This window comes from Scylla paramamosain, chromosome 3 (genome assembly GCF_035594125.1).
Source record: "Scylla paramamosain isolate STU-SP2022 chromosome 3, ASM3559412v1, whole genome shotgun sequence".
Taxonomy (NCBI): Eukaryota; Metazoa; Arthropoda; class Malacostraca; order Decapoda; family Portunidae; genus Scylla; species Scylla paramamosain.
The window spans coordinates 17,271,068-17,287,500 of record NC_087153.1 but is presented as its reverse complement, the minus strand read 5'-3'; the positions used below and the strand labels follow the sequence as shown (position 1 = coordinate 17,287,500).

General features: G+C 35.8%; 1 protein-coding gene across 3 annotated transcripts; it reads left to right on the top strand.

The window, feature by feature from the left end:
* The first annotated feature begins 7,483 nt into the window (after window positions 1-7,483).
* LOC135091833 (serine/threonine-protein kinase 16-like) lies at window positions 7,484-16,415 on the top strand. 3 transcript variants are annotated; one of them, XM_063989839.1, is made up of 9 exons: window positions 7,484-7,745; window positions 8,968-9,102; window positions 9,427-9,520; window positions 9,757-9,897; window positions 10,668-10,727; window positions 10,830-10,974; window positions 11,940-12,094; window positions 12,426-12,560; window positions 13,275-16,415. In XM_063989839.1, the coding sequence occupies exons 2-9, from the start codon at window positions 8,990-8,992 to the stop codon at window positions 13,389-13,391; spliced, it is 960 nt and encodes a 319-aa protein (XP_063845909.1). In that variant the 5' UTR covers window positions 7,484-7,745; window positions 8,968-8,989; the 3' UTR covers window positions 13,392-16,415. The 3 variants fall into 3 exon arrangements, with proteins under 3 accessions (XP_063845909.1, XP_063845917.1, XP_063845926.1); XM_063989847.1 differs by having other exon boundaries at window positions 7,484-7,823; XM_063989856.1 differs by lacking the exon at window positions 7,484-7,745 and adding an exon at window positions 7,815-7,938.
* Window positions 16,416-16,433: the final 18 nt, after the last annotated feature.

Below are 16,433 nucleotides of genomic sequence, written 5' to 3'. Positions count from 1 at the left end.
TGAATATCTTTTGTCACAATCTGTTAATCTGTTGGCTTTAAGAACAAGTGAAATGTGTCACAAGCATTTATTTAAGAAATATCAGTTGAATAGATTCTCCAAGATGCTAAACATAAAACTTTGAAGACTTACATTATGATGTGTAAAATTTGTTATCATCTTTATGAGAAATGTTTGGATTTTTTTCTTATCCCCATAAAGTATGTATGTACATATTAAATTGAAAGCTTAGAGGAAAGTGACAAACCTCTCATGCTTTACTGAATGTAAGTGATAAACCTTTGTGTAATGTGCCTTGTACAGTGTTTCCTGCAGGATGTCTCTGCAATAGGTAAAACTGCACAGTTTTTGAAACATGAATATTTATAGCTATTGTTGTAAATAAATAAGGCCTTTTTTCCGGGGAGCATTAGTGTTTTTCACTTGGCAAGCCTTTCTGAAGCCTCCTTGGAATCATGCCAACTCAGGCAAGGGTCCTCAGATGTTTACGAAGGCTAACATGGATTACAAGAGTACACTAATGAAACTATTAAATATCACAAGCAGCCACTTAACAAATGAACGTCACAAGTAGCTACTTAGTGCGTCTGGCTGAGATAGTATTGGCTTTTACTTAATATAAGCTTTTAGTATATTACATATGAATATATTAACAAAATTATAATGCATAAATACATAGAATATGTTACTATAAGTTGAAAATAAATCACAATAGTCCTTGAGATGTAGTCAGTGCAACAGAAAATGTGATATATTTACACCCACACAACTCAGTCATTGTTTACATTTGGAGATGTTCACTTGTAGCATCCTCATAATTCTATTTTGTAGGTTATAAGATATGTCACGTACACTTGTTCTGTGAGATATTTTAGGGTATTGTAGTGGAGGTAGTTGACTGCACACTAACAAATAATCTGGCAGTCACTAGCAGCTACAGAATTGTCATCTTGTAACTGAAACATCCATTATTGCAATGCTAGCCAAAAGTAGTCTTACTAAGTGTCCTTGATATCCCTACTGATGTTATAAATGTGATCCCCACTTTGGCAAGTCTAGACTTAATGTGGAGGCAGTGAAAGGACAGAACATTGCGCTATGTGAGAGTAAGGGATGAAAGGACTAAAATATGCACGCAGAAAATGCAAGAGGAACAAATTAAGATCCTGTGAAATGGCCATCCCTTTAGGGGAATTTTTAGCAACAAGCATCAGAAGTAGATAGATATAGACAAGCCTTTATATATATATATATATATATATATATATATATATATATATATATATATATATATATATATATATATATATATATATATATATATATATATATATATATATATATATATATATATATAATTTTTTTTTTTATTTATTTTATTTATTTATTTATTTTTATTTTTTTCTGGCAAGACTGCGGCTTACAGCAAGCTTGAAGTGTAGTCTTGCAAAGCTTGCACCCTGGAGAAAAGGCCCATACATATGGAGCACAGGAAAATTCAAGGATCTAGTGGAGCCACAAAATGTTTTCTGCTTAGAATTTTATGATAATTATGTATAAATAAACCAATTTCATTATCTGCTAATTTTGTGTTCAAAAAAGGAGTATCTACTTGTATGATACAGATGGTGCTGTGACTCATTCATGTTGTAGGTGAATCTGTAGTTATTATTGTTGGTGTTACACTGAAATGTTTCGGGAATTGATTCAGTGTAGTGATCTTACCATCACCATTCTTATTTGGAAAAGGACTGTGAAACTAATTCTAAGATTTGATGTATTATTTTTTACAAAAAAGGGAAATATAAGTTTGCAGCCATGAACTTCAGGAAAATGTCAGTGCATTATAAAAAGTTAGTCAGATCAACCACTTTACAATATATCTTAGGTTAAGATAGTAAACTTGACTTAGCACTTGTAACCTGAGGTAGACCGGCCTCCATCCAGTAGTGTACATCACAGTTATATTCAGATTAGAATATTGAGACTTATAAAGAAGCTAAAGGTCATTAATGATGCTAGAATTACATCATGCAATCCCTTCGGTCCCACCTCAAAGGAAGGGCTTTTTACTCTTCAGTACCTCTCAGGTGGGTGTTACTTAGAGCCGAGACACACGAGACACTCAGACTGCCTGCCTCCAATGAGAGAGAGACATAATAAAGTGCAAGTCAATACTGTATTGGCGACCATTTTAGTTATTAGTTGTTATTCTTGCTCAATAGTTAAGTTGATTGAAGTCTATATCACAGAACCTAACTGTATTTGCAGTTCTTATGAGTCAGTGTACAGGGAATGAGTTTGTGGATGTGGAGAGTGGAGGGGATTGTTGTTTTCCCCCGTGGTAACTTTCATTCATGTTATCTTTACATTTTTTAGTGTTTTTAGATGAAACATTCAAGCATTCAATATTGGTCACACTTTGGCTTGAAGAAAAAATGCACTTTTCCTTTGTTATGCATAATTATCACCTGAGGGAAAAGTTAAAAGGGGAGATGCTTAAAACTAAGGCTTTGGGCTAATATACTATATAAAGAGATGATAGCTTTCATTATTCTCCTAAGCCATATGATAATTTTTAAATCTAATTATTATTAGTGTTTTCTATACACATTTGGAGCTCTAGATACATTTAAAACTTTTATTTTCTTTGTGTAAACAATTAAGAGCCACATGCCAACACAGTACTATGTTTTATATTTTTCCCTTTCAACACAGGCACCTTTAGTGAGTTGTGTGATAAACAAAAGGGTATGTACAAACACTCAAAAAAGTATTGTTGCACATACAGCACAATACAAATTGACACTAAGGACAGATCCAATGGCAACAGGTTACTCATGCTGGTATTCATGTCTGTGTTTGGTGCAGCTGTGCTTGCATGAATCAAATGAGCAGCACTTGTAAATGAAGCAATACATAGTTAGCTAGGTCGATACACGGATAGGTAAATATTAGCTACATCTACCGCTCCCATGCATGATTCTGCTGGGTCCCTTTTGGCACCCTGCACACCAACACGCTTACCAACCCTGGTGAGACTACCAGGTTGTTCACTGTGAAACTCTTCAGATTCCACTGTAACAACACTTTTTTGAGTGAGTGTACACAGACAAAGCTATCTTGATTTTTGCTCAGCCTCAACTGCTGGCATATGCATTACTTTCAAGCCTCCAGCTACTCCATCATGCAAGTCAGCCAGATTAACACAGCCAGTTTTGTTAATCATCCTGAGGAAAGCTGATAGGAGGCTGATGTAGTCTATCAGTTTGCATACCAGTTTTGAAGTGAAAAAGGTGGAGAAGGAGAGTTCTTTAGGGATCACAAAATCAGAACTTAATAATGATTAATACAAATGAAATGCATACCTATACAGCACACCTATCCCCTTCTCAGATCTACAGATATCACATTCATAAAAACAACTCTCAAGAAAAAAAGTACAATGTTTGACTTGTAGCTTTGTAAAATGGAGGTACTGAGTTTGTTTTTAAACTTGGAAATAAAAGAATGTCATCAGATTATTGAAATATTTCTGGTGCTAGTAAATTCTGCTGGAAATGGAAGGGTGTATTTCTTTTCTTTCCTCATTCCATAATTTTATATATATATATATATATATATATATATATATATATATATATATATATATATATATATATATATATATATATATATATATATATATATATATATATATATATATATATATATGTATATATATATATATGGTGAACCACTTCCAAACATTTGAAACAGAGGCTAACCAAAGTTTAATAGATGAACACTTTCTAGTTTTGTCTTAAGGCATACACACACATACAGTTAATGTTTGGAAATGTGTGCAAAATTGTCCAAAGAGATAAAGAGGTGATATACTTGGAACCAATGTGACAGTGATGGGATGGTGTGAGTACTATGCCTATGAGGACATCATTGTTGCTGGGAAGCACCTGGGTGTCTCTGGTCCCATGGGATTCCACCCATTTCCATTTACTTGCAAGCTCTTATCTGTTTTGTAATTATGTACACCATTGATGTTCACTTAACTGCATTTACTAATACTTCATGTTAATTTAACATAGGTGATTAAATTGTAGTGCAAAAACTATTCTGAAAATATTAAGTTCTTGATAATTAATGTAGTGACTTTTCTTCCTAGAGCATGTATCTCATAGAATGGTATCCAGCTGGAAGACAGGAAAACTTAATGATTAAATGACAAGCACTTTCAAAATTAATTTTAGGTGTATGACACACACACACACACACACACACACACACACACACACACACACACACACACACACACACACACACACACACACACACACACACACACACACACACCTTTATGGAATACCTTATAAGAAGCAGCAGAAACCAAATTTTCTCCACTATACCTTGTTCAAACACCATTCCTTCAGTCAAGCCATGTCACTCTTCCCTGCCAACTATCCATTTCCATTGATCCATCCTTTTCTCATGTACTGAAATTGATTTAATTCTGATTTGCACCCATAATTCACCCACTGCTCCCTCTCTGTTACTGTCAGTGTGTCCTGGGCTGCCTTGCCATAAAGTTTTGTCTCTCTTACATGGTAGTAATGTTTTTTTCAGCTGCCATGGGATGAACAAAGCCAGTACACTAATATTTATGGAGAGTTTCAAAATACTGCTGTTGATAATGATGATGAAAATTTAGTATGCTTAGTAGCTATGTCATGTTCTTTTATTAAATACCAGTGCATTACTGTTAATCTCTCTCTCTCTCTCTCTCTCTCTCTCTCTCTCTCTCTCTCTCTCTCTCTCTCTCTCTCTCTCTCTCTCTCTCTCTCTCTCTCTCTCTCTCTCTCTCTCTCTCTCTCTCTCTCTTTCTGTGTAGATAATAAACAGAACCTTATGAGTGTAGCTCAGGTATACTACAACTAGCACACACACACACACACACACACACACGCACACATTCACTATACTAGGATATAAGGCATAATCATATTCCAATGAATATTAATTAACTGATATAAAAAGTGCAATTTTCTTTCCTGACTTTAGAAAACCATTTTGTGCAAAACTGACTTTCAAATCTACCTGTGTCAAGAGACTTAAAGCAGATCTGCAGCATGTGGCACAATACCATTGGTCTCCTATTATCTTCTCCAGTTAAACACACACACACACTCTATAGTTATACATGCTCTGAGTGGACCTGTAATGTTAATTTTAACTCATTGAAGCCCTTTATGAAAAAAAATATGATCTTGTGATTTATGAATATGATGCCAGATACATTTGGGAATCAGGGAATATGAAGTATACGTATCACATGCTAAAATATTAGATTTCAAATGATGTACTAGTGGGTTATTATTCCCTCAGAGTATAGTGCCTTGAAGGTTTTGTTGACTACACCTGTAAGTGGTTCATGTAGCACCTTGGTGTGGCTCACTCAAATTATTGGAGCAATTAATATTATGATATGGAATGTATCAAAAGTAATGTGTTCATACTTATGTATATTCATGAAAATCAAAAAAGGCCCTTTTTGCAATGATATGAACTTGTTTAGGTATTTGATGTCAAGGCACCAGATGTGTACTGTGACAATCAGGTTGGCTGTGCTATGTAGTGACCTGACCCAAAACCTGTAACCATTTAGGTAGCAACTTGTTTGCTTCTTGAATACTTGTCAGAGGCATTTATATTTAGCAATGCCTGACTAAAATAAACTGTTGACACTTAATGAATCTTTTAAATCCTATTGTTGTGATAATGTTAATGGCCTTTACCTACAAAAGAAGGCAAGCTTGACTAACACAACTACCAAGTATGATGCATGACTGACAGCTACAGCTGGAAACATGAACTGGTGGATAATGCTCAGCTTCACCCAGTATCAAGCTCTTTTACATCCAATAGAATACCATTATATATTAGAGGCAGAAACCATTGCTGTATTTTAGATACAGATACTAAACAAGTCTCAGGCAATAGTCAGTGGTAGTTGCTAAAGGATGTTCCTCTTGGGTTCTGCTGCAAACTTATATCTTACTGTGGCTAAGAAGAAAAATTAATAACAAACAGGTTAGATTTTTATGCAAAGAAATGTGTAACTTATTATATTCATGTCCATCTGTATCTATGCCTGTTTCTTAGTGGTTGATCATCTGGATTATCATCAATGACCTCCTCCTTCTCCAACAGCTCAGGGGCAGATATTCAACATGACACATGCTGTTCCTATTTTGGCTAGTTTTTTTGAGTTGACACTGAAGAGACCTGTCAGAAATGTGACGAACAGGTCATGAGGAACAAGCTGGGTCAGACTTGGTAAGCCGGATTCCGGGAAAATTGGTGGTTTTCACTGGGTTATGGAGCAAGAGGGAGAATAAAGGGAGTCACCAGCGTCTCACCTCAAGTGTCTGAGTAAAACAGAATCCTGTGTACAGCAGAGAGCCAGTTTTTTTTTTTTTTTTTTTTTTTTTTTTTGTGACATGCTGACACTTGAGTATATGAAAAATGGAAATGATTCTCATTTGTAAATGGTGTCTTTGGTAAAGTTTTGCACAGATTCTTTATATATATATATATATATATATATATATATATATATATATATATATATATATATATATATATATATATATATATATATATATATATATATATATATATATATATATATATATATATGTATATATATTGTCCACGGTTTGTGTGCATGTGTGAGTCAGCTGACTATACAGTCCTTTGCATCTTTGTCCTCTCCCACCCAACTTCTTTTCCACCTTCACCTCCACCTTCTGTTGGTATGAAAGTGACCTCACGGAATTTATTAAGCCTGCAATGGAAAGGTATAGAGCTGGGGTGGTGGCTCCCATGTAGGTGAAGAAGGCGCGTGCATGCTGGGGTCAAGGGAATATGGATGTTAGGCTTATTCATTCTTCATATATGGAGGATATAAAGAACGATGTATGCATATGAGAAGTTCTCTCTCTCTCTCTCTCTCTCTCTCTCTCTCTCTCTCATAAAAGCCGTAACACAATATTGTAACGAGCATATTACGTAGTTAATGGAGATGTAATCACTTACCAGTAGATTTACATTAGTTAGGAGGAAAATGGGGAAGGTATTTCATATTTGTATATATATATATATATATATATATATATATATATATATATATATATATATATATATATATATATATATATATATATATATATATATATTTAACGCCGAATTGGCTATCACCTTCAATGAAGTATGCCTTAAAGAGAATCTCCTGCCCATATATACACTTTATATATATATATATATATATATATATATATATATATATATATATATATATATATATATATATATATATATATATATATATATATATATATATATATATATATATGTGTGTGTGTGTGTGTGTGTGTGTGTGTGTGTGTGTGTGGATGAGATCCTATATAGTAAATAAAATAGGCCTGTAGTGTGAAGCCAGTTGGAGTGACAGCTTTCACCACACGGCTGACTGACTAGCAGACGAGAATGCGATAAAGCTGTTATCTGTCATAAATGTATATATGTGAAGATTAATTGCAAGTGTGAAGAAGTGCTGCCACATATTAACCAGTGTGACATTCCATAGTGTGGTAGCAGAGAATGGTGTCTGTGTGATCATAACAGTGAGCCCTTGGCCAGAGTGTAGCCGAGCCCTCGCCCTTCTTGCGTCACCAGTGATGCCTTGTCAGGTGAGCAGAGGACGTGGCAGCCACCACACAGACGCCCTGCTGCCGTGCGGGACTGTGTCATCTTGAAGGCGTTGTCATGTGGGTTTATTGACATCTGGTTACGAGGGGACTGCCGCAGCTTTGTTTTGGTGTTGATTCAGCCTGTTATCACCGAGCCACCACTCAGGGTTGCTTTGGCTGCTTTATGACATACGTAATTGCTTTCCATTGCCGTGGCATGTAGATAAAAGTTTTACCCATGTTATGCACCATTCCAATACCTGATTGTTATATAGGCGTGTAATTGCCATTGAAAGTTTATAATTTTAATGCTCTAGTCCAATGGGTAAATTCTCTCTCTCTCTCTCTCTCTCTCTCTCTCTCTCTCTCTCTCTCTCTCTCTCTCTCTCTCTCTCTCTCTCTCTCTCTCTCTCTCTCTTTGTGTGTGTGTGTGTGTGGAGGATGTCAGCCAACAGTGTAGGGACAACCTGTTGTATTGCTGCTCCCCCCAAGAAAAAGTAAAATAGGAAAAAGGTTTATAAAATAGAGACCAGTTTAATTCTGGAACTATCTTGGTAATGTATTCATTGTTTCTTTTTACTACTATTCTCATTTCTTCCCTTTTCAGGTATTCTAACATGTCCAACTATTTAATTTTTTTTTATTTATCATTTTTTTAACTGTTTACTCAAGTCCTCTTGTCTTTCATGTGGGATTTTGTTAAGTGCTTCTGTAAGGTCTTAAGTACAGAATAGGGTGTTTACCCATTCATGCTTTTCTTGTGTGATAGTTTGAACTTTCAGTAATAACTCTGCGGTACCTACCACTTACACTGCCACTCACAGCCCACCAGCCTTAGGTTTGCATAGGTTTGTGTGTGTGTGTGTGTGTGTGTGTGTGTGTGGGTGTGTGGGCAGGTGGGTGGCTCCAATAATACTGGCCATATTTAACTAGTTTAAATTTTTTTGTTATGTTTCTTTCTTATTAATACTGATAGATTAGATTAAAGACGACTCACCAGATACACTGAAAATAGGTTAAGTGTAAGACATCTAGCTAGACCACATGGGAGAATGCTTTTTAATTAATTGTTTGTTGAATATAAGAGTTTTTAATGGAATGCTTCTTGAGGAAACAAAACCTTTCCAGCACCAGCCATACTCATCTCAGTAGAACCAGAATAGTATTTATGATTTATGAAGATTTCTAAATGTTCCTGCTATAGAAATTCCTTGTCTTTCAGCAAAGATAACACATTGAGTGATATGAACACCATTGGCCTCACCATCCTGGTACGAATGGGTAACTGTCTCTGTGCCAGAGAAACCATCGAGATCAATGGAAACAAATATTACATAAGGGACTCTATTGGGGAAGGGTGAGTACTTTGTTGTGGTTGTATCTTTCCATTATTCATCTGACTTCAAAATTAGAAGAAAAATATGTCTGTATACATGAGGTTTGCCATAACACAGCAGTAATAAAAAACACCATGTTATTGTCAGCTGAAGTGCCACTGCTCAAACTTTTTCTTTTGTCAGTCTCAGGGTTAAATATTTTCTTATCTATATAACCTATCTATTTTCTGAACTGATGACCTTAGTAACATGTATGAGTTCATAGCATTTACTGTATACTATTGAAAGTATACTTCAATTAATTTTCTTATAGGCATCACCTGATATAATTTCTTCTTTGGCAGAGGGTTCAGCACAGTGGTGTTGGTGGAGAGTGCTACTAGTCACAAACTTTATGCCCTTAAGCGCATCACTTGCCATGCTCAGACAGATGAAAAGGTGAGTCCTCAAGTACTGTAGGGCTGGCACACTGCACTTAATATTTGTTAAAAAAAATGTTGTCATGTTAGTTAGTTTTTTGTGTTCATGTTTTCTTTATTCTTCATGTTGAATTACTATTTGTTTGTGAAAACTGGATTTAACATACAAAGAAACAAGAGGACTTTTTGCACATTTTGATTGATATGTCAAGAAAACAAGGGAGGAACTTGCATGTCAAGTCATCTAATTTACAGGTTGCATTGTCTGAGGTGGAGTTTCACAAAGCATTATGCCATCCCAACATTGTGGAGTGCATTGACTCGGATCTAGTGGGAGTGCCTGACCTGGTTGGCAACAAGACTTCCCAAGTTCTCATCCTTCTCCCTTACTTTCCGGTGAGTGGAGGTGTACTTTTGTGTGCCAGGACTTGTTTGTATGTGCAGTCATCATAGCAAAGGTGTAATGTTCTTGTATATACTGAGGCAAATCACTTGCAATCAAATATTTCATTCTACAGATTTTTCAGTTTTTTATACAATTTTTCAAATATTCAAAGGCTCAGGTGTTCATTCCTTCAATTTTTAGACTTAGATTGTCAACCCCACCAGTGATTTACAGCTAGGTATTTATTGTATTTATTTACTTTTTTATTTTATTTTATTTATTTATTTATTTATTTATTTATTTACTTATTTATTATTTTAATGATGCCTATGTAAAGGCTTATACTGTGTCCAAGAACTTTCAATGCTGAGAGAAAAAGAGATAGAGAAAGAGAGGGGGAGGAGGAAGAGAAGGGGAAGGAAGGGAAGATTCATTAATCATGGAGATTTTTAGGAACATAACCTCTGTGAGTGGGGAGAGAATAATGTAACACCACATAATTTAAAGCACGGCTAGGTCAAAGGACTATATGAAGTTTTCAACTTAAGCATTTTTGGATTTTGTGTAATTTAAATACCAATGCAAAAGAAACAAAAATCAGTTAAACCATTCAGACACATTATCTGCTTTGGTCCGCATAGGGCAGTAGTCTGAAATTTCACATATTCGATGTAATTTTTGTTTTGATTTGTGCACGTGGTATTTTGAATGTGGTTACTTCATGTATTCATAAATTGAGAAATTATCGTACTGTATTCACAGCTTGTTTTTCTTTTTTTAGCGAGGAACTTTGCATGATGAGCTAATACGAAGGCAGGAGACCAACACTCCCTTGGAGGAGGTACGTGGCTGAGTTCTTCCTTCAAAATTGCAGTATTGATGAAAGTTGTACCAAGCATAATGGATGTTCACTCACATGGTTTAAACGAATCTCATCCACCAGACAACAGTTCTCACCACCTTCCGAGGGATTTGTGAGGCGACCCTGTGTATGCATTCAGCCAAGCCCCACCCCCTGGCTCACCGGGACATTAAGACAGCCAATGTTCTCCTGAAAGAGGATTTCACTCCTGTCCTCATGGATCTTGGTAAGGTGTTGCCTCAATTATTAGAATGACCTTAAAAGACTGGAAGTTAATATTTTGGAAAGTTATGTATTTGTCTTGTAATTTCTGGTTGTGGAGGTGAATTCTATGTGAAGCACACTGAATTGTGGAGGTATCTGAATAGTGGATGAGTATCATGTGGAAAAGTAGAGGTATTGTGGTACTGTGGAACAGTATCACTGGCTTCTGTTTTTATTTGGACTTTATATTGGAATTGAAGACAAGGCAATGCATTTAAGAGAACAACAAATAATACAGTAGAATGTCAATTTAATGCAAATTAATTTAAAATTGTTGATTTAAAAATGCCATATAAAAGAAAAACCAAAAATTGATTTAAAACATGATTTTTAATTTAAGTGAGTTGAAGTTTGTGCGCATTGTGTTCCTGCCACAAGAACCTTTCCATTGATTTATTTTGAAATTGATTTAAAATGGACTCTCATGGATCCTAATTTATGTTAAATTGATGTTCTTCTGTATTCACATACAAAATGCTTGTGATGTGGTGGAGGTGGTCAGGTGCAGAATCATTTTGTGGTTTAGTTATTTAGTAGAGAATAGGAAGAATTGAATGGACATGGGAGTTAAAAGTGAAATAATGTTGGGTTGTGGGAGCTCTAAAATACTTGTGAAAGAGATGGATATGAGTATCTACTTTGTCAGTGTGAGATTCACTGTCTGTGTGTAGCTCTGTCACCATGTGTTGCGTTATGAGTAGCATGCATGGTGGCGAAGTCACTGTGCACACATCACCTGCCTTATGAGGGTGGAGTGGTTTATCATGGTTGTGGTTGTGTGAAAGAGTGAGTGAGTAACCATATGGTGTACTCATTATTGTAACATAAAGATCACCAGTAATAACACTGTACATTGAAATCAGTGATGTGTTTGCAGCTCCTCTCCCCTTCTCTCCATACCCAATTTCTTATCTTTTTCTTCTGCAGGGTCCACTGCCAGAGCCCGAGTGGAAGTGAATGGCAGTTCTGATGCTCGCAAGCTTCAAGACGAGGCTGCAGAAAAGAGTTCGATGGCCTACAGGGCTCCTGAGCTTTTCAATGTTGAAGCATTTTGTCACATTGATGAACGAACAGATGTTTGGGTGAGTTCTTTGTAGTGGAATTTTTTACTCTATGGTTATTTATCATTGTGCTTCAGAGTAAAATTTTCATGATTGCCTGCCACTCCAAAACTTTCCTGTGCCTTGAATAAGCTAAAGTTCAGTGAAAGTGAAGTGTAATTTTTCATGATGTTTCTGCATTCATAAGGAACAGAATGGAATATAGTTTCCTTTCAAGGATTATGAATATGTGTTAGATGTAAGAATCATAGGTAGCTTGTTGTCTTTGTCCTTCATACTGATGTTCTCTTATCAGGTGGCCTAAAAAAATAATTTAATGATGCTGGTAAATTCATATTTCTGTTTTTTTCAGTCACTAGGATGCTTACTGTATGCACTGTGCTTCTACAAGTCTCCCTTCGAAGCAGTGTATGAGCGAGGGGACAGTGTGGCTTTAGCTGTTGTCAGTGGTAACATCAAGGTGCCAGACAGCCATCCATATTCAAAGGTTTGTAACTTTGTGCGTTACTGAATATTTACAACAGACTGGGATAGCAATGTTGATATATCTTCTGTAGTTATCTATCTGTTTCTGATACTTCATTCTTCAAAGAACTCCATTTAGAAAGCTAATGGAGCAAAAAAGCCCAGAAATTTCTTCAGATGTACACATTGGTTCTTTCCTCACATACCTTTTTCATAATGCTCTTCTTTCTTCCCACTATGTACAGTTGATCTCTCCTTGTAATGCAGTTCCTCACTTTTTCATATTTTTTCACACATTGCCATCACTGCTGTAGCTGGCCCTTCTTCTAGCACTAACAGTCTCATAACCCACTCTTGGTTTCCATATCAAAGCCCTATTTTAGACCTGCAAGAATTTAGAACAGTTCCTTCTCTCTTTGTTTTGTGCTGCTGTATTTGCTGAACAAAGCTTATGAACATTGCTATCTCTTTTGTACCACTGTGGTGTGTGTGTGTGTGTGTGTGTGTGTGTGTGTGTGTGTGTGTGTGTGTATTTACCTAGTTGTATTTACCTAGTTTTGGTTTATGGGAGGGGAGTAATCTCACAGTATCTCGTTTCTTTATTTATCCAGTTTGATCTTAAAAGCATGGACAATTTCGGCATTCACAACATCTTCACTAAGTTCATTACATTTGTGTGTGTGTGTGTGTGTGAAGACTTAATAGCATGTTGATTTAATTACTTTTTCTTTCACAGGATGTTATAGAATTGATAGAAAGCCTTCTTAAAGTGAATCCTGAGGAGCGGCCATATGTGGACTGGATAGTGAACTCTGTGGACCAGCTCATCAACAAGTCAGCAGGAGCAGTCTAGTCTCCACAGCTCAATGAGTATTGTACAAGAGAAATGCATCACTTCCTTCTTTCACATTAGTTTTTGCTACTACTAGTTGTATCTGAGACACTGAACAACAACTTATACTATATATGATCTTTATTTTATACCTGAGTACATCTTGATTCCAGAATAGAATGATAACCTGGGGCCACATTCACACACCGGAAAAGTTAAAATAGCAATGTTTAGTAATGTGTATTTGAATATAGATATTTAAGGATTTATGCACCAATGAACATTTTCCTAACATGTAGAAATATTTATGCATGAAGTATATTTTCAATTTTTATGTTTAGAGCATTTAGGAATTCTCACCATCAACATTGCTGTTCTGAAACATAAAGATGCTTTATCTAGTGTTGAAAAAAGTTATTAAAAGCTCCTTTGAAGTGTGATGGAGGCTCTGTGGTTGTGAATGCAGACTTTTGAAAGTCTTTCTGATGAGAGGGAAAGTGGAGGTAATGCACCATTGCAGATTGCAGCATTCACACGAAGCACTTGATGATGGAGGCATTTTAAGATAATTAAGTAGTTGCTGCAGTTAGAGAGAGATACAGACAAAGCACAGATACAGACAGAGCACTGGAAAATAGAAAGAAGCTTGAGCTATACAGAGCTACTGAGTGAAAAAGTAAAATAAGGTGCAAAACAGTTCATCATACCAAAGAAAATTTTCATGGTTTCTCATCTTTGGTCTCTAATGCATGACAGGATCCCCCAGTTACACACACACACACACACACACACACACACACACACACACACACACACACACACACACACACACACACACACACACACACACACACACACACACATTTATTGTTATGAGCCTTTTAGTAATTAAATTTATATATATATATATATATATATATATATATATATATATATATATATATATATATATATATATATATATATATATATATATATATATATATATATATATATATACACACACACACACACACACACACACACACACACACACACACACACACACACACACACACACACACACACACACACACACACACACACACACACACACACACACACACACACACACACACACACACATACATTCTTTATTCCTTCCTGTCTCTGGCCCATTTACTTGTAGGCCAAAGTATTGGGTAGTGGTGGTTGACCTTAGCCTATGATAATGCTGGTATACTGTATATGTTTATGTATATTGGTATATGCCTCCTGAAGGGCTGTCACCCATGGTGCTCCATTGGACCAAAGCTAAAATCAGAATTGAGGTGTCTTGGTTAGCATGTAGGTGATTGTAGACCACTCATTGACACAGATCAGATACCTGTCAGTAGGATTTGAATATGAGGTCTTGCATTCATCAAACCCTTATATTGCTCTCCTATTTTATTAAATAATTAATTAGTTCATAATTCTTGTTGTGAACATTAATCCTGTCATATAATTTATGAAAACTTGTTTATCACATTCCTTGAATCTGTTGTGTAGTTCACTGTGTCACTTTGGTTGCTGCCTCTATCATTGTTCTGTCATACAACAGCAATCCAGTGGATGAAATTGCTTTTATGTATATCAGAAAAATAATGTGATTTCTTTATGATTACTGAACTGAATCATATTTTCCTGTGTATGGTTTTCATGGTTTTGATGTCTCTTTATTTCATTTAAAAGTTGTAATAATTCTTTCAGGATAACAAACCCAGAGACTGTGTGGTCATGGTGGTCACAATCACCATATCCTTTCCTGACCATCCTATGATCAAAGGCCTGAGTGTTCATTTAATTTTCTTATTTAGTTCTGTCACTAACTTTGTTCAGTGCAAGAAGAATATTTAGGGACATTATGTTCATAAATTATAATTAAATATTCCGTGAGTTTCACATGCTTTAGTACATATTAAATCCTGTTAAGTATTTACATTTATGTATGTACTTTGTTGCAGTTTATAGGTTGTTTATGTCAATAGTTTATTGTAATTGAATATATTGTACATCATATATACTATTAATTATTACTATTAATATCAGTACCATATACAGTACTAATAAGGATAGAACTCTTTTGTCACATTTTGTATTTTGTTGTGACTCAGTGAACTGTAAGCTGTGGCTGCTTATTTATTCATGAGGGAAACTGATAATGGTTAGTGAACAATGCTGGATGAGGCAATTCCGATAGTATATGAATTTGAGTATACAATATGCATTCATTGAATTATCTTCCTACATTGTCAAATAAATTATTATTGGAGCGTAATGGAACACAGTACAATCTACCTCTCTGTCTGTGGATTAGATATGATGGATGTTTCTGGGAGCTCCCTCAAGGGATGGCTGTGACAGAAAAGCATTCAGATTTCCACTCCTCGCACTCTCTAGTTTTCTCACTCTTCCATCCTTCTCTTTGTCCTGTAATCTGAACAGTTCTGCTCTGCTTTTTTTTAATGCAAGTCATTCTATTGCAATGCAATACTCTCTCTCTCTCTCTCTCCTCTCTCTCTCTCTCTCTCTCTCTCTCTCTCTCTCTCTCTCTCTCTCTCTCTCTCTCTCTCTCTCTCTCTCTCTCTCTCTCTCTCTCTCTCTCTCTCTCTCTCTCTCTCTCTCTCTCTCTCTCTCCTCTCTCTCTCTCTTTTTTTTATTATCCCTATCAGATCATCTCAGGGGTGCTGCATTTTATCACCAACTGCTCCTCTCTTCATTCCTTCTCCTTTACCAAACATATCAACTTTTCATGCCCACTTTGTTATTCTTGCCTTCCTTTTTTTTGGTCCACAGCATTGGCACCTCCCAGACAACTCTTGAGCACTGTTGTATCACATATTTGTAACTAAAACTGAGCAGATGTATCACCAGTTTTAAAAGGTCTGTGATATTTCCATATGAATATTGGAAGATACTTCTTAATGCATGGACAATACATATAGCTGATCATCGTGAAAATATGCACTTCCTACATAGCTTTGTAGGAGGAAGTTAATTAAAGAATAAATTTCATTTTTACCATTCTGTTTTTCCCTTTGT